Source organism: Balaenoptera ricei, chromosome 2 (assembly GCF_028023285.1).
Source record: "Balaenoptera ricei isolate mBalRic1 chromosome 2, mBalRic1.hap2, whole genome shotgun sequence".
NCBI lineage: Eukaryota > Metazoa > Chordata > Mammalia > Artiodactyla > Balaenopteridae > Balaenoptera > Balaenoptera ricei.
This window is the reverse complement of record NC_082640.1, coordinates 70016132-70038962: the sequence shown is the minus strand read 5'-3', so window position 1 is coordinate 70038962 and position 22831 is coordinate 70016132. Positions and strand designations below refer to the sequence as shown.

Sequence of the window (22831 nt, the reverse complement as noted above, 5' to 3'; positions counted from 1 at the left end):
CGAGGATTCCCAGTCACATGAAAGGGGTTTCCCAGGAGGCCTGCGCAAATTCAAGTGCGGAAGACAGCGGTGTTTCAATAAATTGGACGGTATTTTTTCATGCTAAGGAACTGAGATTTCTTGAGCTATGAATGCAGGGATAGACTGCCAGCGGGAACAAAGCCAGATGCAAAACAAGACCCTGACATGACAATAGGGAAGGACGAACGTTTGGGTACATTCTCTGCACTAGCATTCTCAGTCAACATATTCACGCCTACTAAAACACACAAGTGGTTGTGAAAAAAGCTCCTAGCACTTTTCATACCAAGGGTCCAAGTATCAAAAAGGTGGCAAGCATTCCATCAACTGTATTCTAACCAGGTTATAACACCTCTGAAGGAAACATCAGTTTCTTACTGCTATACTTTAAAAAATGTGTTCTGATTCTGCCCTCTTGTGGTTACTGAAAATGTCAGATCTTTACGGAACTTCACCCATTTTCCAAGATGGTTTTTTTTTTGGGAGAGGGGAGCTAAATAATAAGAGTTTCTGTGTATTTCTGGGACAAGTCTTTTAACCATCTGTTTCTCAAAACATTTTTACTTACAAAGTGGATTTTATATCTGGATTTATGGAACATCCCACTTCTCATTCAACTTCGTGGATTTTATACTAAATCCAAGGCTCCATTTTATACCAGACTTAAAAGGCTTGAATTCTAGACTAAAAGGCTTAATTATTAAGAACAAAGTGTCAGTAAAAAAAATTCTAACCAAGATTCACACAACACATCCAAGTCATGTTTCTCACTGCCTCTTTGATCAGGTCTTTATTCAAAATTAGCTGTCCAAAATGATTTGACCTTTACCAAATAAACAAATTTAAGTTTATGAAGCAGCCTTCTTTTCCTCTGTGGTGGGTTTCTTTTCGGTGGGTTTCTTTTCTGTGGGCTTCTTTTTAGCAGGCTTCTTTTCGGCTGCTCGTTTCTTGGTCACTGCAGCCTTTTTTCCCACCAAAGCCTTCTTTGGCTTCTTTGGCTTCTTCAGCTTCTTAACGCGAACAGCCTCTTTTCCCTTCTTTCCCACCACAGGCTTCTTGCCTGGAATCCCCTTCTCATCTGATTTGGCTTCTAGTGCTGCTGCTGCCCTATCCATCCGGATTTTGTGCTGCAACAAATTAGGAAGAAAACCTAAGAATCAAATCTTTCTAAAAACTCAACATTTATCAGCAAAACCCAAATTATTGCTTACGTTCTTGGCCTGGCGAAGAATGGTGTTCCGGCGCATGGTCTTTGCATATGGGTTTAGCTTCAACATGATTCTCAGGTTTTTCAGTGGATTCTTCTTCAGGACTCTGCGATGAATCTTCTTGCTATAAAAAGGTAGAGACTATATTTATAGTTTATTTACATTACCCATATTTCTGAAATACCCAATAGTGCGAGGCGGGCAAGAATTACAGTGAATATCACAACTTTACCGTGGTGCTCGGAGGGCTCTTTGGATCTCTGGGCTTTTCAAGATTCTGCTAAGGTCTGTATTGAGCATCTTGTGCATGGGGAGGCTGAATGAAAAAAGAAAACATTGACTATAGAGGCTAAACTCCTAGTTCTCATGTAACTGACTAAAGAACATGAACCTCAACAAAAGATTATTTTTAATCATTTAAGCTCTACAGAATACAATCAGAATTTCCACTATACTGTCACTTCTCTGAATCTCACCATTTCCACATATTGCATCTGTATACAAGGAGGAAATGGCAACACAATCCGTTATTTAGAAAATATGCAAACCAATTTTGAACACTATCCACGGCATAAACACCATGTTCGATATATGAATTACACTCACTTGTAGTTACTCTTGAGGGAGGCAGCTTTACGCCAGGTGCCATACAGCTCATCTAACTTGCGGAAAGCACTTTCAGTCCAAATGCAGAAACGTCCCACATGCCCACCAGGAGCAAGTTTCAAAATGTTCAGTTTGCTTACATTAAGCAGAGTAATTCCTTTTAAAGGGAAAACAAGAATTAGAGAGCCTGTATTTCAACAGAAGAAACACAAATCATCTTTATAGCACCCAAGAAGTATTTTAATCATGAATTTCAACCATCAAGGGCTCACTCATTCAGCCAAGAATCAGAAGTTCCACAAAATCATGAATTTTCAGAAACACAGACCATAAAGTGAAATCTCATCATAATAAAAGCTGAGTAAGCTTGCATAGCATGAGTAATTAAAACATGTAAGCAGTACAGGAATTACCAGGGATGTTTCTGAAGGCCTTGATGATACCATTGTCCTCATTATAAATGATGCAGGGTCCCCTGCGCTGGATACGGCGACGGTTTCTCATTTTGCCTTTGCCAGCTCTCATTCGCTGCGAGGCGTAGACCTAACAAAGTGAGGTTTGGTATTTTGATTGAGATATGATCCCTGCAATAGATCTTCGTAGTTTAAAAAAATTCATTTTACAGATGATCAAACTAGAGGCAAAAATGACTTGCCTGAATTTAACACAGCAATGATTTCAGGTTTCAAACTCAGGTAATGTGGTTCCAGAGTCCTTGCTCTCCCTCACATCCACTACGGTTTAGTTATACCGTCCCGCTTCAGTAATCTTTTGAAATTTAAAATCTGGCAACAAATTTGTGTGAAGGACCACAAAACCTACCTTTTTGATATCATTCCAAGCCTTAAGTTTCTTCAGGAGCAAAACAGCCTCCTTGGTCTTCTTGTAGCCTTCAACTTTATCTTCAACCACCAAAGGAAGTTCAGGAACTTCCTCTATACGATGACCTGACAAAGCCAATTAACAGTGACCTGGTTACCCTGCACCCTTTGAAAAACTGAATCGAACCCACAAAATAAAAATGGTGTATACAATTTGCCAAATCAGAATTTCCACAAATATCATGTGTTTCAGAAACACGGACCAATGAAGTGGAATCTCATCATTTTGACAGTTAAATAAAAAGAGGAAGCAACATGACAAAGTGGAAAAGCTTTCTAACAATATACTACATCACTTTATTTGAATTAGTTCCCCCAGTTACATAGTATTCACTGATGATTGAGTTGTTAGATAGACTGAAGTGGTTATAACTAGTATTTAGCAAACGGAAATTCAGCCAGACACTCTAGGATGAAGTGAATGTACACAGGCTATTAACCATTAACACCATGAAAAGGGTCAGGTATAAAAAAAAAAGGGGTATTTTATACGACTCCTAGAATATAAAATATCACAAACCTTTAGACATGACCAGCGCTGGTAAAGCCGAGGCAGCCAACGCAGAGCAGATGGCATATCGTTTCTGCGTTGTATTCACTCTGCGGTGCCAACGTCGCCAGGTCTTGGTTGGTGCAAACATGCGGCCCCCACGACACATCTGTTTTCCCAGTTAAGAATCGCATTTCTCAAATTTTAGGAATTAAAAACAGGTTATGTCTTGCTCAGGAAGAATTTTCGTCACCCTTCTGAACCAGCTTACTGACAGCAGGCAACTGTCACTGAGAACAGAGTAAGGCGCAAATTACGACATCATTGCAAGCAAAACTTCCTACTATCAAACCTGTTGGCTTTAAAAATTATGACGGAAAAATCTTTCGGATTTCAAATCTGTCTAGAGAAATGTTTAATCTGGACACTAGCATCTTCAGCATAAATTATTTTCCAACTACTAACATGAAAAAACCAGGTCCAGCCTGCTAAATGCCACAGCTGGCTAGTCTAGGTGGTGAAACAAAGGATACATTTCCAAAAGCACCCTGGCCAGAACGGTGAGTGCCGCCACCTCGAACCCTGGGAATTCGAGCCACAGCTCTGCCAGTACCCCAAGACTCAGCACTGGTTTGATGACCTGAAATTGTGAAGAAACACAAGTTTTGGCTACCCAACCACACCATTCTATGACTACCATGCACGGTAGCAAACAGCATCAGAACATCCAGGAAAATCACGTGGTTCAGAAACACGGACCAATGGAGTGAAATTTCATCACTGCTGTTAAGTACCTCTTAAAAAGTCAACCGAGGAAAGATCTAAATCCATACCTGCTAATTCACTGACAGCATAGGGCTGTCTGTTGTTTTTGCGCAAGTTGGTGTGAACAAAGTTCACAATATCTGGTCGAATGGGAGCCTTGAACACAGCAGGCAAAGTGACATTTTTGCCAGATGACTCCCCCTTTTCAGAGTACACTGATATAAGTGGACGAGCACACGCCTGGGAAAAAGGAAAAAAATATTTATATTGACAAGCAATGTCAGGCACTCTTCTCACGTGCCAACAAAAGCATTAACGGTTCAGTTCCAGAAGAGACTAGAGTTTGATGAGGTAGATAACGCTTAAAGCAAAAACAAAGGCTAAGTTACCAACACACCATCAGGTCTATTAACATCAGTAAATACTTGAAGGACACTTAAGATTCTCAAGTTCTGCCACAGAATTTTCATCATTTTCAAAGAGAACGCTTTATGATTAAACGAAAGCAAAATAATCAAAACCATACTGTAAGGTTTGAAAATGCAATTTAATGCCATCATTCAAACTCTTTCATCCCAAATGTCAGCGAATCTACCAGGGCCCCACTCCTCCAAACATCCATCCTTGCCCCCTTCATCCCATTCCAAACACAGGTTTCAAAAATTACTAGTAAAAACAACAGCCCTGTTACTTCTTGCTCAATCTTCTCCAAAGACTTACCACCCGAAAGGAAAACATCCCAAGCAGGACCTACACAACCTGCTCAACCTCGCTTACCATACTCTCTTCCAGATGCTCAGGCCTACACTCAGGGCCATCCCTGTCCTGCCTCAGATGTAACGAGTCTCCTACCTAAAGATACCCTTCCTCACCTCCTTCAGGTTTCTCTGATCACTGTTTATAAAGCCCAATTACTGCTTCCTCTCCAACTTCCTATGTCTACAACACTTACTACCATTGAACATTACAATGCATTTTGACCAGCTCAATTACGATCGAAACTGCATAAGGATAGTGCTTTTTCCCTATTTTGTTCACTCAACTCCCCAAGGCACATATACAGACGTTATTTATGCAGTACATACACAACAATTAAATTTTAAAGCAAGAGGACCAAAATGCTTTCAGAGGCAATTCTTAAGATGAACACACAATAATTCAGGAAAAAAGTGGAAATACAAGTTTTTTCTTTAACGAAATCTCTCAAAAGACGGAAGTATTCCTTACTAAACCGGGCACGGAGATACAAGACCCCAAGCTGACTCTCACCCAGACTCAGTCTTAGGCCCTGCAAATTTCCAAGTCTTCAGTGGAACCCATTCTTTCAAGATCCAAGAGAAGCCAGAATTCCAAAAGTCCTTCTGCGCCCGAGAACGATCTGGGGGTCCTCCTGTGTCGCTTCCAGACGCGCCCTGCGCCGGCTCGCACACGTTGCCTCTAAGATGGCTGCCGTAGAGCCTCACTTCCCAGATTCCAGCCACAAACAGACGCCCTTTGGTCCCCATCTCCTTCTCCTCGCTTCCCCTCATGAAGATTTTATGCCCTGAACCCCCAAGCCCATTCCTGCCAGGCCCCAAGAGCAGAGGACGGTCCAACACAGAGAACTTTCACTCACCATGGCGGGGAGAGGAGAACGCCACGCTCCTCTCAACCCGGCGGCTCCCACAGGAAAAGGAAATGCTTGGCACTCCCACTCTGTATGTAATCTTCAACTCGTCCCCCACCCTGCCCCGTCTCAAAACCAATCCAGGGACACAAAATATATCTCTACCACTCTAAAAAAATAAAAATAGCATATTATTTCTTCATATATGTCAAATTACGGTATCTATTGACTTCCAAAGCCAAAAAGAGCACTTAGAAACAAGGGACTCCTTTTCGCGGAGTAATCCATAAGGGGGCGTGGCCAACTCTCGCGAGACGAGTGTCTTTTCCCCCTCAACCGTTACAACTTATTTTAACTTTTTCTTACGGGAATGGAAAACTATTGGGACAGGAAAAACAGCTGTGTGCTGTAAAACAAAAGTTTAACTTTGTGGACAAACGGGACCTGTTGGGGGGGGTGTGGGTAAAAGTAGTCCCGGCGGGGGGTCATAACCCCGGAAGTCAGCGTCTGGCGCGCATTTCAGTTTGGCGGTTTCGGATCTGCAGTCAAACTGGGGCGGGATGTGGTCGCGAACCAACCGAGCTGCTGAGGAGTTTTACGCTCGTCTCCTTCAGTGAGTAGTAGCCCCTGCTTTTGGCTTGGCTGTGAGGAGAGCACTTCTCCCTCGGGGTATCTCGATCCCCGCCCCAAGCCTGTTTCCACAGCCTTGGGGATTAGCGCCTTGCCAGTTTCCAGCGGCGCGAATGTTGTAGACGAAGTCCGCTTTCCCGGGAGCTGGAAGCTGGGGAGACGCCGGTTACCTGCTCCAGTGTGGGGCTGGCGCTGTAGGCCCTGCTGCTTGTAGTTTCGTTTAGGAGAAAACGTGTACATTGTCACCCGAGGTGGAAGGTGACAAGTTTTCCAAGAGGCGCATTATTCACTCTGATAATGCACACAACTTCTGATATGTTAGGGGCACCTACCAGGATAGAGAAAACTAGATGTTGACATCCTTCACCTGTTTAAAGCCTGGCTGGCGTGAAACGTGTTGTTATAGTCTATTCAAAATAGTTATATGAGCAACAGTTATAATGATAACGTGATGGTGTGTCGGCTCTTTAAAGCACCTTTGTTTCACAGTGCTCTAAGAGTTCGTTTTATTCGTATAGTGAATACTAGTACTAAAGGGGATTCCATCCAGTTCTGTATCCAACATAAAAATCTAATCCAGTAGTTCTCAAATTTGAGCATGAATCAGTATCACCTGGCAGGTTGCCAAAACAGATTGCTGGGCCCCCTTCCAGGGTTTCTCATTTAGTAGGTCTGGGGTGGGGCTAAAGAATTTCCCTTTCTAACCAATTTCAGGTGAAAGATGCTGCGGGCCTGACACCACACTTTGATAACTGTTGTAATCTAACCCCTTCTTTTCTAAATGCCATACTTTTTCATTATTTGTCTTCATTGCTTTTATTTCCTGCTTACAAAAGTGGTAATGCTTGTCAGTTTTTTCAACATTATAGAAAGATCACTAGCTTTTTCTATCTTTTTTTTTTTAAACAATGTCTTGGATAGCTTTCAGTATGAGAGCCTATACATCTCATTGTTTTTAACGGCTATATAATACTTCATTGTATGGCTGTTTTATGTTTATTTAACCAGTCCCTTGTTGATACAACTTTATTTAGATCTTTTGCATTTTCTAATTATTTCATAGGTGTTAGTCTTTCTCTCCACTTGTAAGCACCAATAGTCTCTCTTACTTCTCTTGAATCCCTCACAATGCCTTTGTAGCCACCTGCCTACTGGAAGTTTCCAAATGAGACCTCAAACTCAACATTTGTGAAACTGAATTCATCTATTCCCCACAACCTGACATTCTCCTGAATTCTGTCTATGAGTTAAGAATTCCAAGTCCAAGACTGTCACTTGGTTCTCTTCCACTGCCACCCACCCCGTCCCATCTAGTCAGTCACCAGGTGCCCTTGTTCTCCCTGCATCCCTACTGCTTTTGTTCACCATCATCACTTTTTTGAAGTACTGCAAGTTATTCACAGCTATTTTCCTGGCCTCCAAGTTTATAGCCTCCACATCAGGAGGTCAGGGGGATCTTTCTCATTTAAAATCTTGTTGTGAGCTCCTCTTGGCTTTCAGCATACAGTTCAAGCGCTCTAGCAAAACCTCTTCCTTTGTGCCTCGACAGCACCCCGCACTCCCCTCTGTTGGGACTCATCACCCTGTATTGCAATTGTTGGTTTGCTAGTTGGACTGCAGTCAAGACTATGAACCAGGGACTATGCATTTGTTTTGTATCTTGGACATTTAGTAAGAATTGTTGACTAAATATTATGACATAGTATGAGTGTGTTTTGTGTTTGGTAATTGCAATCATTGTTGCTTTTGTTGTGGTCATCCAGTTACAATGCTTGGTGTCAGTCTATTTATCTCTTGTAAAAATAAAATACAGTGTGTGTGTGTGAAAAAAAAAAAAAAAGAATTGTTGACTAAAAAAACCAAAACCCAAAAGATATGTTATTCAGGGACCTTACTGAGGACTACAGCCTGGGAATCAGCTTCTCAGATAGCTCCAAAGAACTGTTCCAAAGAGGTAAGGGAGTAGCCAGAATATATAGGAGATTTTGCTGGGGGAATAAACAAACAAAAACAAAGCAAAACAAAACAAAAAAGTAGTTGAACATCAAAAGTTCACTACTAATCACAAGAACAGACATCTCAAGTTAATGATTTTAGTGCTTTTCCATGTATGGGAAGATGTAAGAGTCTGGACTCATTGAAATTACTCCTTTGCTATGCATCTTAACTGTCTAGGGCCAGTAGCCTGTTTTTCTGCATCCTGAATTCCCCTCAGGGTGCACCAGGGTGGCTTCAGTGGCTGATGGTTTTATGGCGGGCAGCCTTCGATGTTTACCAGAACGGCAGGCAACTTTTTTGTCCACAGAGTGCCTGCCCATAATACACATACTGGTGAAATGATTCTTGAATGATTGATTGAATAACATCCCTGAGTTATGCATACATAGAAGTTAAACTTCTTTAAGAATAAGTCACAATCTTGTCCAAAATGTGAGACATAGTTTTTATTTCAGTGAGTTATAGAGTGGATCAAACAATAAATGGTATCCTGAAACCATTCTGTTGGGTTCCTTTAGGACTCTAAAGATTCTTTTCTCTTTCAGAGTGTAGATCAGGCTGATGTGCATTTTGGTATGTTAATGGTTAATGGTTTACATGCTTTGGGATCAACTTTCTTGAATAAAAGGATAATTATGAAGTATCTTAGAGTTTTGTGCTTACATTTTAAAAAGGAAATGCTTTAGCATTATCAAATTTACTAATTTTTTAGTGACAGCTCATGAAAACAGGGAGGATGGATGCTTCCATTTTAGCAATAGAAATCCAAGGCCTGGGACCCTTAAATAACTTCTCCATGGTTACCCGCTGATTCAGTGGCAGGTCAGAATCCAGTCATTTTTACTTCCCAAAAGTCATGTAGTAACTTACATTTTAATAGTAATTGGTACTGTGTTTTAAAAGTTACAAGAGTAGAGGTAGGCAACCTAATTTCCTGCTGCCTCTGAGAAGCAGTAGTACCCACTTCGGGGCAGCTGTCTGTTAATCTCTATCACATCTCTTTTTTTTTCCTCGTTAACCTAATACTCTTTTTCTGCTTTTTTCTCCCTTCTCAACTATGCCTTAGGACTGCCATGAATACTTTGCATTTTGCTTTTCTCTTGGAGAAAGTAATGACTAACTCCTGAGTTTAAATGACAGAATACTATAGCTCTATTTTTCACATGTGGTTCTGCATTTCAGGGAATTTGATGAAGAAAAGAAAGGAATCTGTAAAGATCCATTTATCTATGAGGTATGAACATTTTATTTGGTTTTTAAACAACTCAATCATCCTAAAATTTTGAGTTTTTAAAAGTTGAGTTTACTGAAGTTAATTTACATAGACTAAATTTCACCCTTTTAGAGTACAGTTCTATGAATTTTTACAAATGCATTTAGTCATATAACAACCCCCATAATCAAGAACATTGCTATCACCTCCAAAAAATCCCCTCATGTCCCTTTATAGCCAACTGTTTCCCCTGTTCCCTGGCAACTACTAATGTTTTATATCTCTGTTTTCTGTCTTCTGTATTGCCTTTTCCAGAATGTCATATAAATAAAACCGTACAGTTTGTAGCCTTTTGGGTCAGGCTTCTCTCAATGAGTATGTAATGCATTGAGATTCAACTGTGTTGTTGTGTGTATCAGTAGTTCATTCCTTTTTATTGTTGAGTAGTATTCCACTGTTTCGCCAGTTGATGGACACTTGGATTGTTTCCAGTTTTTGATAATTATGAAAAAAGCTGCTATAAACATTCATGAATTTATTAAGTTTAAGCATCTAATATATGCCAAGTGTTCCATAGGTAAACTCCCCATAGAACTTAATCCCTTAAAACAATTAGCAAACTAAAATTTATATTCTAAAAGACGAGCTAAGGAGAAATAGTCATAAATGATAAGGGCTAATATCCATGTGTGTAAAATATATAAAAAGCTCTTAAAATCAATAAGGAAAAAAGACAATCATAATAGAAGAATAGGCAAAGGATACAAATAAGTAACCACAGAAAGAAAAATACAAATACTGTTGACCCTTGAACAACAAAGGGGTTAAGGGTGCTGGCCCTCTATAGTCAAAAATCTGAGTATAACTTTATAGTGGACTCTCCCTATATGTGGTTCCTCCGTATCTGAGGTTCTACATCTGTGGATTCAACCGACAGTGGGTCATGTAGTACTATAGTGTTTACTGTTGAAAAAAATTTGTGTGTAAGTGGACCCACACAGGTAAAACCTGTGTTCTTCAATGGCCAACTGTATAATTATCTCTTACAATCTGAATTCTCACTAACCAAACTCAAAAATAAAGTATATCCAAGTAAATGTATTATTAATCCCTCCCTATCTGAATTATTACCAGTTGGTACCTATATTAGTTTCCTATGGCTGCTGTAACAATGTACTACACATTAGTTTTCTTAAAACATGAGAAATGTATTCTCTCACAGTTCTGGGGACTAGGAGTCTGAAATCAAGGTGTCAGCAGGGCTGTGTTCCAGCTGAAGGCTCTATGAAAGGATCCTTCCTTGCCTCCTCCTAGCTTCTGGTAGTTTCCAACAATCCTTGGTGTTTCCTGGCTTGTTGAAACACCTGCCTTTGTCAGCACATGGCATTCTCCCTGTGTGTCTATGTCTCTAAATCTCTCTATCCTTGTAAATATACCAGTCATTGGGTTTAGGGTCACCCCCCCAACCTAGTTAATCTTCATCTTAATTTGATTACATTTGCAAAGATCCTATTTCCAAATAAGGTCACGTTCAGAGGAACCAGAGGTTAGGACTTCAACTTATCTTTTGGGGGGACATAATTCTACCCACAACAGTATTTGATCAAGAACTTAGTAGATCAGAATAACAAAGCATCCTTTGCTCTCTGAACTTGGTATCTAAATGCTTCAATATCCAAACTAAGAAGTAGGTTCAAATAGTGAGAGATATTTGTCAATAATAAGAATATTAGAGGCTGTTCACTCTCATTAGTGATCAAATAAATGAAAATTAAAACAATAACAAGATAAAGGTAAAAATAAACAATGAAAATAATGTGTTGACCTAAGTGATGGGAATGCAAATATGTGGGTATGACATATTTGAAAGGCAATTTGACAATATCAATGTGATTTTAGATATTCATCTTAAAGTACTTAAAGGATGTCCATTATCAATTGTTTGTTATAGCATATTACTTGAAAATACCCAAATGTTGAATAATATGGAATTATGTGATGGTAGATCCATGGTACTAGACAGCCTAAGAACATTTAATGGCATGGAAAGAAGTTCATGATATGAAACCATTAGAATGTTTATTTTTTAAGCAAAATCCTATTGAGTTATCAAAATAACAGATATATTTCTATTATTTTATTTATTATTTATTTATTTTGGCTGAGTTGGGTCTTTGTTGCTGCGCGCAGGCTTTCTCTAATTGTGGCGAGCGTGGGCTACTCTTTGTTGCAGTGCGTGCGCTTCTCACTGTGGTGGTTTCTCTTGTTGCGGAGCACGGGCTCTAGGCACGCAGGCTTCAGTAGTTGTGGCATGTGGGCTCAGTAGTTGTGGCTCGCAGGCTTAGGTGCTCTGCGACCTGTGGGATCTTCCCCGACCAGGAATGGAACCTGTGTCCCCTACATTGGCAGGCAGATTCTTAACCACTGCACCACCAGGGAAGTCCCGATATGTTTCTCTTTAAATAGATTTATTTATATGTCTGGAAAAAGATCAGGCAAAATATACACCAAAAAGACTAATAATAGTAGTGACTGCTCCGGCTAGTAGAATTATAGATGGGTTTTAAAAAATCTCTTTTAGCTACCTGTTTTCAAACTTTTCTACAATAAATGTTTATTGCAATTGGAATGAAGAAATATGCAATTCCTATAAACTGATAAAGTTCTAAATTCCATAGTACAATCAGAAAAAAAGATAATATTTAGTAAAGAGCTAATTTTATGGTTCATAACAGTAAATCCAATATGATTAGGGGAAGAGGATGTCAGTGTGATCCTAATCAAAAGGTCTTACCAGGCAGGGTGCTCTTTAGGTGGGCCTTGAAGCACATAGATAACAGATATAAGAGCTAGAATTTTTTTTTTTTTGGCCATGCCACAGCTTGCAGGGATCTTAGTTCTCCGACCAGGGATTGAACCCGCACCCTCGGCAGTGAAAGTGCAGAGTCCTAACCACTCGACCTCCAGAGAATTCCCCAGCTAGATTTTCTCAACATGAAAAACAACATGGGCAAAGAATAAATGAAATTATATTTTGAAAACATTACGTCTTGTTCAAATTCTCTTTTCCAGTTACTTGCATAGAGCTGGTCTTTATGTGTTTAAATATTTGTACATATATATGTGTGTATTTATAACATTGCTGGACCTTAATCTGTTTTTAATAGGCTGATGTTCAAGTGCAGTTGATCAGCAAAGGCCAACCAAACCCTTTGAAAAATATTCTAAATGAAAATGACACAGTATTCATCGTGGAAAAAGTGGTAAGTAGTGCTTGGGCTTTGTGGTTAATTCTTAACAGCCAAATTTGGTTTCTTGTGGATAATCTCAAATGTACACATTTTCTCAAATGTACACATTTTCTTATCAGCATGTTAGTGACAGTGGATTCTAATATCTTTTAGTAGTAAGTACAGTGCTGTCCAATAGAGAGATAATGTGAACCACATACGTAATTAAAAATTTTCTGGTAGCCTCATTGCAAAAAAAAGGTAATTAATTTTCATACTGTAAAATTGACTTTTTCTTTTGTTGTTCAGTTGTGTGAATTAACACATGTCTACAGTCTGGTAATCACCATCATAATCAGAACACAAAACAGTTCCATCACCCCAAAAAACTCCCTCGTGCTATCCCTTTAAAATCATTCCCTCTATAAAATGGATAACTAATAAGAACCTGCTGTATAAAAAAATAAAGTAAAATTCAGAAATTCAAAAAAAAAAAATCATTCCCTCTTCTCCCTCACTGTAGCTTTATCTTCTTAAGAATGTCATGAATGGAATCATACAAAAGTGTGTAACCTTTTTTTTAAATTTATTTATTTATTTATTAAATTTATTTATTATTTATTTATTTTTGGCTGTGTTGGGTCTTTGTTTCTGTGCGAGGGCTTTCTCTAGTTGTGGCAAGCGGGGGCCACTCTTCATCGCGGTGCGTGGGCCTCTCACTGTCACGGCCTCTCCTGTTGCGGAGCACAGGCTCCAGACACGCAGGCTCAGTAATTGTGGCTCACGGGCCCAGCTGCTCCGCGGCATGTGGGATCCTCCCAGACCAGGGCTCGAACCCGTGTCCCCTGCACCGGCAGGCGGATTCTCAACCACTGCGCCACCAGGGAAGCCCCCAAAAGTGTGTAACCTTTTGAGTCTGGCTTCTTTCACTCAGTGTAATAATGCCTTTGAGATTCATTCAAGTTGTGTGTGTATTAATGGTTCATTTCTTTTAACTGCTGAGTAGTATTCTGTGGTATGGATGTACCACAGTTTCTTTACCCATTCATCCTTTGAAGGACATTTGGGTTGTTTTCAGTCTTCAACGATCACTAATAGAGCTACTATAATCATCTTTATACAGAATTTTATGTGAGCACAGTTTTCTTTAAATGGGTAGGAGTGGGATTGCTGGGTCTGAAATTATGTTTAATAATGCTTTTATTTAATCTAATTTATCTAATGTTATCATTTCAATACCTAATTCATATAAAAATCATTAATGAGATTTTAAGTTCTTTTTTCCATACTACGTCTTCAAAATCTGGTATGTATTTTACACTTAAATCTCAGTTTAATCTGGCCACATTTCAGGTGCTCAAAAGCCACATGTGGCTGGTGGGTGGCTACTGTTTTGAACAGCACAGCATAAGTAGCTATGACTCGTGAATTTCTACTTTAATTTTTGCTTGTTAAATGTAACAAGAGGGGACTTCTTATTTTTTGCATCACTTTATAATTACAGCCTTACACCTTTGTGGGGTTTTTTTTTTCCTCTTTTTTTTATTTTTTGAATTTTTGAATTTTATTTTATTTATTGTTCTTATTAGTTATCTGTTTTATACATATTAGTGTATACATGTCAATCCCAATCTCCCAATTCATCCCACTCCCCCAAGCCCTGCCGCTTTCCCCGCTTGGTGTCCATACGTGTGTTCTCTACATGTGCGTCTCTAGTTCTGCCCTGCACACCGCGCCTTTGTGTTTGAAGTTCGGGAACTGTTTTGGCAGAGCAGTAACAGTGATGTTAACTGAGTGCTGATAATGCTGTCACATTACACAGTTGCTTTGGGGCCAGGACCCATTCTTGGGTATATTGTTTCCCGAAGTAGATAGGAACAGGATCTAATAGGGGAAAGTGGATGTTCCTTTAGAAGGAATATCTCTGTCTGCTTTAGGGCCCACATGCTGTCTGGACCGAGATTGAGATGAATGAACAGAGAGCTCTTTATTTTAAATACACACAGAAACTTCTTTCTGAGGAGGGGACCTATTTATTTGTCTTTTGTATTCATGATGCTTATCAGTGGTGGACAGATGCTTGGAAAATAATTATAGGTGAATTATGTGGTTGAATTTAGACTTTTCCCCTAGAAGGGAAAATGTTTGTTGAGCAAAAGCTGAAAAAATGAAGATGGTCGGATGAAGATGAGTTACCTGGGAAAAGGCAAAGATGAGCAGAGGGATTTGTGGAAATTGGTTGGGATACTAGTGAGGATGCAGCTTGGAGCTGTGAGGAGTCACCTGGCGCTTTTGGATGGGGAACAATGAAAATGGGCTTTATTTCTACAAAGATCAGTGGAGCTTAAAGCATGAGTTTTAGGTAGATGGATATTGAAAAGTAGAACAGAAGGAAAAATGACATTTCTTGGATACTTCTAGGAACTATTTGGAAACCCAGGCCTGGAAGGGAATAAAATCTGGAATCTGGCAGCAGAAATTCAAAGTTGAGGAAACATCTAGGTCAGATACCTATTAAGTATTTACTGCTAGAAGAGCTTAGTGGATAAGAACTTGAGTTTTGAAGTCAGACTACCTAGATTCAAATGTTAGATTTGCAGCTCAGCAGCTGTGTTATTGTAGGCAAGCTATTCAGCCATTCACTAGCTCAGTTTTCTGGTCAATAAAACAGGGTTAATAATAGTATCTATCTCAGGGTTTTTATGAAAAATGAAAGAAAGCTTGGAACAGTACTGGTACATAGTACATGCTCAGGAAATGTTAATTCGTAAAATTATTGTTATTATTGGCAGAACTGAGATATTTAGCTACTTAAACACATGGATATCAGAAACACAAATGAGAGCTGATAGCCCTAAGAGGAATAGACTTAAGGAGTAAGGGCTGTGAACCTTCAAGTTTGTGGAGAGACAAAATCAGGGAGTCTTCCATGGGTTTCCCTTGGTGTTTGTACATCATTTTGTACGTGGTAGAGCACTTCCTTTTCTGATGGTATCAGATACTTCCTTTATTAGTAGCAACTTAGATCAATATCTTTATAGGACAGTAGAAATGCTTCTGATGGTGAGATTTATTGGTACCAAATTGGTTTGTACCTATGATTCTTGTCATAACCCAATCATTTTTTGCTTAAGCGTTTAGAAATCAGTACGTTATGTTCTAGCATAGTGAAGAGTTGACCGTTACCTTAAGTGTTCTTTTACCTGGTTAAATAATTAAACATTTTTAAAGCTTTTAGAAAAGGAAGAAACAAGTCATGTTGAAGAACTACAATCTGAAGAAACTGCTATTTCTGATTTCTCTACTGGTGAAAATGTTGGACCACTTGCTTTACCAGTTGGGAGAGCCAGGTAAGTTTTTTCTTAGTGTAGGGGTGGAGGGTAGGATTTAAATAGAAGTGTTCTTATAAACATTGGGAAAAAAATATGTATCTAGCTAGATCCCTCCCTCTCTCCTTTCGCCTCCCCCTTGATGTGTATACTCAGTTCTCTAAGGATAGCTCTACTTGACTGTTCTTGACTGTCCCATAGGTATCCCAAGCCTAACTCAGACGACTGTGGTGATCTTCCCTTTCTCCATTCCTCTATACTGTTTACTGTTGTTGCTTTGTAATTGTTTTCCTTATTTCTAATCTGGTTCCTCGCCAGTCTTTTTTCCTCACTGCTGCCAGAGTGATCTTTATAAAATGAAAGACTGATTGTATTGCTTCCCTGCTTAAAAATCCTTCAGTGGTTCTTTTGCCTCATGATAAAATCCAGATTCCTTATGAGTGACACATAGGAGCCTTCAGCATCCAATCCAGTGGTCCCCCATGAGGGGTGCCATACTCAGCAGGCAATTGGAAATATGCAGGGATACTTTTTGATTGTCACAGTGATTCAGGGGAGCTTTTGTCCTGGGCCATGGATGGTAAATGTCCTGCAATGCATGGGGCTCTCCTGTCCAACGAGGAATGATCCCACCCAGATGCCAGTAGTGCCCCTGTTAGAAACCCTACTGCCTCTGTCTGCTTTGCCAGTTTCACTACCCACCCCCCCACCATATGACTTTCTGTCTGCCCGGCCTCCCTCAACTCCAAAACCAAGAAGTCTTTGCTGTCAAGGAGTCCTGGAGGATCTGGTTATATATATAACAATATTAGAGAATAAGGACCATAATAACAATATTCACAAAGTGACTTTCCTTCATGGTGGGGTTTTTTGGTTTTGTTTTGTTTTGCTGTGTAGAAGCTTTTAAAATCTTTTGTAATTAATTAGTCTTTTCTTTCATGGCTTCTTGATTTTAAGTCATGTTTGGCCTTTTTTTCTTTTCTGTCCCACAACTTGAACATTATTTATTTGCATTGTTTTCTCCAGCCAGTGTTTGTTTGGATTTATCCATAGGCTTATCATTTCTTTGCTCTCCATTTCTTCTTGCATTTCAGACCTTCCTTCTGGGATTATTGTATTTCTTTTTTGAAGTACAATCCCTTAGAAATGCCTTTTCTGAACATCTGTTGGTAATAAATTTAGTTTTCATCTCTTTGAAAAAAAATGTTAAGCCATATTTTAAGTAACTTTTAATTCTGATACACTCAAATTTACAGAAAAATTAAAAGAAAAGTTCAGGAATTTCTGTGTAGCCTTAACCAGATTCACCAATTATTTACATTTTGCTGTCTCTGCTTGGTGATTCTGTCGCTTATTCCTCCTCCTCTGCTTCTCCTACTCCTGCCCACTCCCGCATCTATATAACAAACACGTATCACACACACACATTTTTTTAAATGAAATATTAACAGTATGTTGGAGACATCTTGCTCCTTTACCCCTAAATACTTCACTATGTATTTCCTAAGATCTAGTTCATTCTCTTATATAACCACAGAACAGTCATCAAAATCTGGAAATTTAACATTGTTAGAATATTACCATCTAATCCATAGACTATATTCAAATTTCCTTAAGTGTTCCATGACTAATGACCTCAAGCATCTTTTCATATATTTATTGGCTTCTACTTTCTCCCACCCCCCAGGTTTACTGAGATATAATTGACATATTCTGTTATTTCTTTTGCTTAATCTCACAGCCTACTTCCACTCCCACTGACCCTCTATCCCTGCCATATTGAACTCCCTGCTTGTAGTAGCTACACTTTGTCACTTTTTTTTTTTTTGTCACTTCTCGATCTGCCTCATGTGCCCTGCTCCCCACTTCTTCACTTGGTGAAACTTTTATGTATTTTGCCACTTAATTTCCAGATTTTTGTTTCTGGGATTCTGTGATATTGTGATGTATAATAAGAAACATATTTGGTCTTTGTCCGCTGTTCCTGGCACCCAGCTCCTGAAACCTTTGGCATTTCCTAGGTGTGGAGAGCTATAAAGGTGTCTTTTGTTATGTTAATGAGGTGACTTTTGCACCCCACCCCAGGTAACCTAAGAATGGGGGCTGCTTGCCAGGGGAACCAAGCATGTGACTGGAGGGTTGGAACTTTTGAGTCCCACCCAACCTCTGGTGGGGAGAGGGGCTGGCGGTTAAGTTCAGTCACCAGTGGCCAGTGATTTAATCAATTGTGACTATGTAATGAAACCTCCATAAAAACCCAAAAGGAGAGGGTTTGGAGAGCTTCTGGGTTGGTGAACACATGGAGGTGCTGGGAGAGTGGCTTGCTAGGAGAGGCCGTGGAAGCTCTGTGCCCTTTTCCTCATACTTTTCCCTTCACACCTCTTCCATCTGGCTGTTTCTGAGTTCTACCCTTTTATAATAAACTGGTAATCTAGCAAGTAAAATGTTTCTCTGAGTTCTGTGAGCAGCTCTAGCATGTTAATTTAACCCGAGGAGGGGGTTGTTGGGACCTGCGATCTATAGACACACAGATGACAACCTTGACTTGGAATTTGGCAGTTGGAAGTTGGGGGGAGGCAGTCTTGTAGGACTGAGGCTTCAACCTGTGGGGGCTGATGCTATCTTTGGGTAGATAGTGTCAGAATTGAGTTGAATTGTAGGATACCCAGCTGGTGTCAGAGAATTGCTTGGTGTACGGAAAAACCCCACACATTGGAATTGGGTATAAAATCTTAGATGGTGATCAGAAGTGGGGTCAGAGTCAGAATCGTAGCTACTGTTCATGATATCTTTGGAAAAGAAAACTTTTGACTGATTGACAGTCTCTACGTCTAATTTATTCTTCCTACTGTTGTTTCCAAGGCAGTTAATTGGACTTTACACCATGGCTCACAATCCTAATATGACCCATTTGAAGATTAATCGGCCAGTTACTGCCCTTCCTCCCCTTTGGGTAAGGTGTGATGGTTCAGATCCTGAAGGTACCTGTTGGCTGGGAGCTGAGCTTATCATAACCAATAACATCATCACAGGAATTGTCTTGTGCATGGTCACCTGTAAAGGTGAGAGCTCACTTCTCTTACTTTTTTTTTTTTTTTAAATTGACACATAGGGAGGTGAAGGAATTTAATCAGAACCACACTTTTTTTTTTTTTTTTTTTTTTAACATAGCTACTTTATTTATTTATTTATTTATTTTAGCTGTGTTGGGTCTTCGTTTGGTGCGAGAGCTTTCTCTAGTTGCGGCAAGCGGGGGCCACTCTTCATCGTGGTGCGGGGGCCACTCTTCATCGCGGTGCGCGGGCCTCTCACTATCGCAGCCCCTCCCATTGTGGGGCACAGGCTCCAGACGCGCAGGCTCAGCAGTCGTGGCTCACGGGCCCAGTTGCTCCCCGGCATGTGGGATCTTCCCAGACCAGGGCTCGAACCCGTGTCCCCTGCATTAGCAGGCAGACTCTCAACCACTGCGCCACCAGGGAAGCCCCTTCTCTTACTTTTGTGGGGGGGTGTGTATATATTTATTTGTATAGTTATTGCTTTGTGGTTTTTACTGAAACTTAATATTGTTAAGAGGGAAGTGCACCCAGTGGAACTTGTGTTAGCCACCATGAATCTACTGTAGTGTGTAACTTGCAGCATGTAGGAGATAGTCCAGAAACAGATTTCCAGAAGTCCGAACAGCAGTTTATGGCTGTTTTATTTGGGTTTCATTTCATTTATATGTGTGTATTTTTGGAAATTTTCATTGGAGGATAAAAAAGTTGAATATAATTCCAATTTCATAGTGGGCCTTTAATTATACTTTTGGTAGTATTATTGACCTCTGTTCTACTTTCCTTCTTTTAAAAACAGTTCATCTGTGATTTAAAATTTAATTTCAACAATTATTAGTGTTAAGTTGTGATACCCTCAGAATTTGAGGGATTGTAATTTTCTAGCTCTAATGATGTAATTTTGAATTGTACCTGTAAAGATTTTTCTTTCTTTCATGTCCTATAGCTGATAAAAATTATTCTGTAAATCTTGAAGATCTCAAAAATTCACACAAGAAAAGACATCACTTGTCTACTGTAAGTATTTCTCTTCTATTCATACTATTTTCTTCAAACTGCTAACAATCTGCCTTCCTAGTGTAAAGGTTTTTTCACTCCTAATATGACTAGATATTTTTCTGTAGTATCAAACTGTTTATTTTCATATCAGCTAATGACTGAAAATATATGCCTTGCCTTTTAGCTAATCTTTGTGATGAAAAAGAATTGTCTTATTTTTCCATTTGGGATAAAAGCACGGCACTTTTTTTTTTTTTTTAAACAAATTTTATTTATTTATTTTATAAATTTATTTATTTATTTATTTTTGGCTGCGTTGGGTCTTTGTTGCTGCACACGGGCTTTCTCTAGTTGTGGCGAGCAGGGGTTACTCTTCGCTGCAGTTCGCAGCCTTCTCATTGCGGTGGCTTCTCTTGTTGTGGAGCACGGGCTCTAGGGCTCGCGGGCTTCAGTAGTTGTGGAATGTGGGCTCTAGTTGTGGTGCATGGGCTTAGTTGCTCTGCGGCATATGGTATCGTCCCGGACCAGGGCTTGATCCCGTGTCCCCTGCATTGGCAGGTGGATTCTTAACCACTGTACCACCAGGGAAGTCCTCAACACTTTTTATTTTGGAAAAAGAGTCAAAGTCATTTTGATAATGGGCCTTTGGCCTTGTGAAAGCACAGCTAATGGTCTGCTGGATGCACTCTTTCAGTTAACAGCCAGCGGCTTTGCCCAGTATGAGCTCTTTAAGTCCACTGCCTTGGATGATACAGTTGCTGCCTCACAAACTACAATCACTTTGGATATTTCCTGGAGTCCTGTGGATGAGATTCTTCAAATCCCTCCACTCTCTTCAACTGCAACTCTGGTAGGAGCAAACCCTTCTTTCTGTTGAGTTTATTACTCAGTGTGGATTTACTTTGAACTTGCCTGTTGCTAGTGCTCCATGCTTCCAGCGCGGCCCCAGGCTCAGCTCTCCCTGGGCAGCTCTGAAAGGCTCAGCTTGCCCCTGAAGTCTCACCAGAGCAGCCAGTGGAGGCTTTGCCAGGTGATCTGATCTATCAGTTATCCACAGTGCTGCAATTATGATTAATAAAGTCTCTTGAGTGGGGACTCAAACGGAATCATCACAGTGACTTATAGTCTCTGCTGTTCTTAAAAGAGTGCAGATATTGTCAACACATCAAGAATCATTATTCTGTTCAGACCTTTCACCCTATATTTACATTTCTAGAATCTCTCTTAAAAAATTAATCAGAATTGGTAACAAAAATATATGGACAAAGATATTCAATGCAGTCACATAGCTGTGTTTAGAAAATACTAAAAACAAAACCTGAATAGTCAGTAGGAAAATGATTTAAATAGATTTTCATGGTGAAATAGTGTATATATTTTTTTAAAATCATGATTTAAAGTATCTTTAATAATGAGAGAAAATGCTTATTATTAAGGGGAAAAAAAAAAGACCCAAAAAGTACAAAATTATATGTACAGTAGGATCTCAACTGTGGTTTTTAAAAATGTGTACACGAAGGCCTGGATAGTGTTACAAGTGGTTTCCTCAGGGTGGTGGCTCATGGATAATTATATTTTTAGCGCTTTTCTTTTCCTGCAATAGGAATTTACATACTGGCATTTACTATTTTCTTCTCTTTCAAACCACCCCCCCCCCCGTTTTTTTTTTTAAGGTTTTAGGTTTATAAAACTTTGACCTCTGGCTAAGACAGCACATTGTAGATTTAACAGTTAGAAGTCTAATGAGCATATTTACTGGGGGAGGGAGGGTGTTGTTTTTGGTGTGTGGTAATGCTAAGTTTGTCACTGAGTCTTGAGATGTATTTATTTATATTTCTACTCTTTGTCCTTTTGGAAATTCAGTGGGACGGAGTAGGAGAGCAGGTGTTCCATGTAGCTGCATTTGTGGTATAGAGAGGGGTTCTGGTGGCCTGAATTTAGGGTACTGTATTGGGATGGGCGGGGTCTTTGGTATCCCTGGGAAGGTGTTCTAAATGCAGTATTGACCTACTTTTTCAGTTCACTAGTGCTTTATGAAATATATATTTTTTTTTTTTTTTTTTTTTTTTTTTTTTTAAATATTTATTTATTTATTTATGGCTGTGTTGGGTCTTCGTTTCTGTGCAAGGGCTTTCTCTAGTTGCGGCGAGCGGGGACCACTCTTCATCGCAGTGCGCGGGCCTCTCACTATCGCGGCCTCTCTTGTTGCGGAGCACAGGCTCCAGACGCGCAGGCTCAGTAATTGTGGCTCACGGGCCCAGCTGCTCCGCGGCATGTGGGATCCTCCCAGACCAGGGCTCGAACCCGTGTCCCCTGCATTGGCAGGCAGATTCTCAACCACTGCGCCACCAGGGAAGCCCTGAAATATATTTTTAAATGTGTGGGTAGTTTGAAATGCAAATAACTGTGACCCTGATGCAGAGAAGATGGGATTACCAGTGAAAACTGACTCTGGGAACTTTTTAGAATATTAAGGTGGAATTGGGAGAGCCCAGAGGTCCTCTGAATCATCTTCACAGACAACTGAAATTTCTCCTTGTGAGTATCCTTCTGGAATTTGTAACTTGTATTAAATCTCATGTTTTCATTAAAATGTTTGCTAGTGTCATTGTTATTTAGTTTTGTGTTCTTCAAAATTTGTTCCAAATGTTATGTGCTTGGCAATTGGAGCAGCGTTACCGTGTGGTAATTGTCCTTGCAGTTAAAGGGAACATTCATCAGTTAGTAGTTAATGGGTTCTTTTGCCTTTTCTATGAAGTATTTGAGTTTTATTCATATGATGGATTCCCGTCTTTCCAGGTG

The 22831-nt window shown here is 39.8% G+C and overlaps 2 protein-coding genes and 4 non-coding genes across 9 annotated transcripts in view; 1 reads left to right on the top strand and 5 right to left on the bottom strand.

Moving 5' to 3' along the window:
* Positions 1-784: 784 nt before the first annotated feature.
* On the bottom strand, positions 785-5681 carry RPL4 (ribosomal protein L4). Its single transcript, XM_059912968.1, has 10 exons — positions 5587-5681; positions 4040-4211; positions 3740-3846; positions 3237-3375; positions 2658-2782; positions 2249-2378; positions 1836-1992; positions 1462-1545; positions 1233-1353; positions 785-1148 (listed from the first exon to the last, which is right to left on the bottom strand). Exons 1-10 carry the CDS (start codon positions 5587-5589, stop codon positions 870-872), a joined length of 1317 nt encoding a protein of 438 aa, XP_059768951.1. The 5' UTR covers positions 5590-5681; the 3' UTR covers positions 785-869.
* On the bottom strand, positions 2119-2189 carry LOC132361469 (small nucleolar RNA SNORD18). Its single transcript, XR_009501757.1, has one exon. It is a non-coding gene; the product is annotated as a small nucleolar RNA SNORD18 (small nucleolar RNA).
* On the bottom strand, positions 2875-2946 carry LOC132361458 (small nucleolar RNA SNORD18). Its single transcript, XR_009501746.1, has one exon. It is a non-coding gene; the product is annotated as a small nucleolar RNA SNORD18 (small nucleolar RNA).
* LOC132361361 (small nucleolar RNA SNORD16) lies at positions 3437-3535 on the bottom strand. Its single transcript, XR_009501663.1, has one exon. It is a non-coding gene; the product is annotated as a small nucleolar RNA SNORD16 (small nucleolar RNA).
* On the bottom strand, positions 3921-3991 carry LOC132361481 (small nucleolar RNA SNORD18). The gene has a single exon (XR_009501767.1). It is a non-coding gene; the product is annotated as a small nucleolar RNA SNORD18 (small nucleolar RNA).
* A 363-nt stretch (positions 5682-6044) lies between the features above and the next one.
* Positions 6045-22831, top strand: part of ZWILCH (zwilch kinetochore protein) — a 45846-nt gene continuing 29059 nt past the window's right edge. For 3 of the 4 annotated variants that reach the window (XR_009501091.1, XM_059915483.1, XM_059915482.1), the window contains exons 1-8: positions 6045-6190; positions 9388-9439; positions 12586-12681; positions 15880-15998; positions 18840-19039; positions 19977-20047; positions 20724-20879; positions 22496-22567. Coding sequence is in view for 3 of the 4 variants with exons in the window: in XM_059915483.1 (XP_059771466.1) it covers positions 6138-6190; positions 9388-9439; positions 12586-12681; positions 15880-15998; positions 18840-19039; positions 19977-20047; positions 20724-20879; positions 22496-22567 (819 nt within the window). In the remaining variant the exon portion in view is untranslated. Of the gene's footprint in view, positions 6191-9387; positions 9440-12585; positions 12682-15879; positions 15999-18839; positions 19040-19976; positions 20048-20723; positions 20880-22495; positions 22568-22831 lie in introns of those variants that run through there. The other variant, XM_059915484.1, reaches the window with a different exon arrangement.

Bases quoted from the DNA above. Each gene is read 5' to 3' on its own strand.
- RPL4 (XM_059912968.1), bottom strand. The intron at 3,847-4,039 runs GTATGGATTTAG...TCACAATTTCAG, and splicing joins TGCTGTCAGTGAATTAGCAG to GTCATCAAACCAGTGCTGAG. The intron at 1,993-2,248 runs GTAATTCCTGTA...TCCCTTTAAAAG, and splicing joins GGCCTTCAGAAACATCCCTG to GAATTACTCTGCTTAATGTA.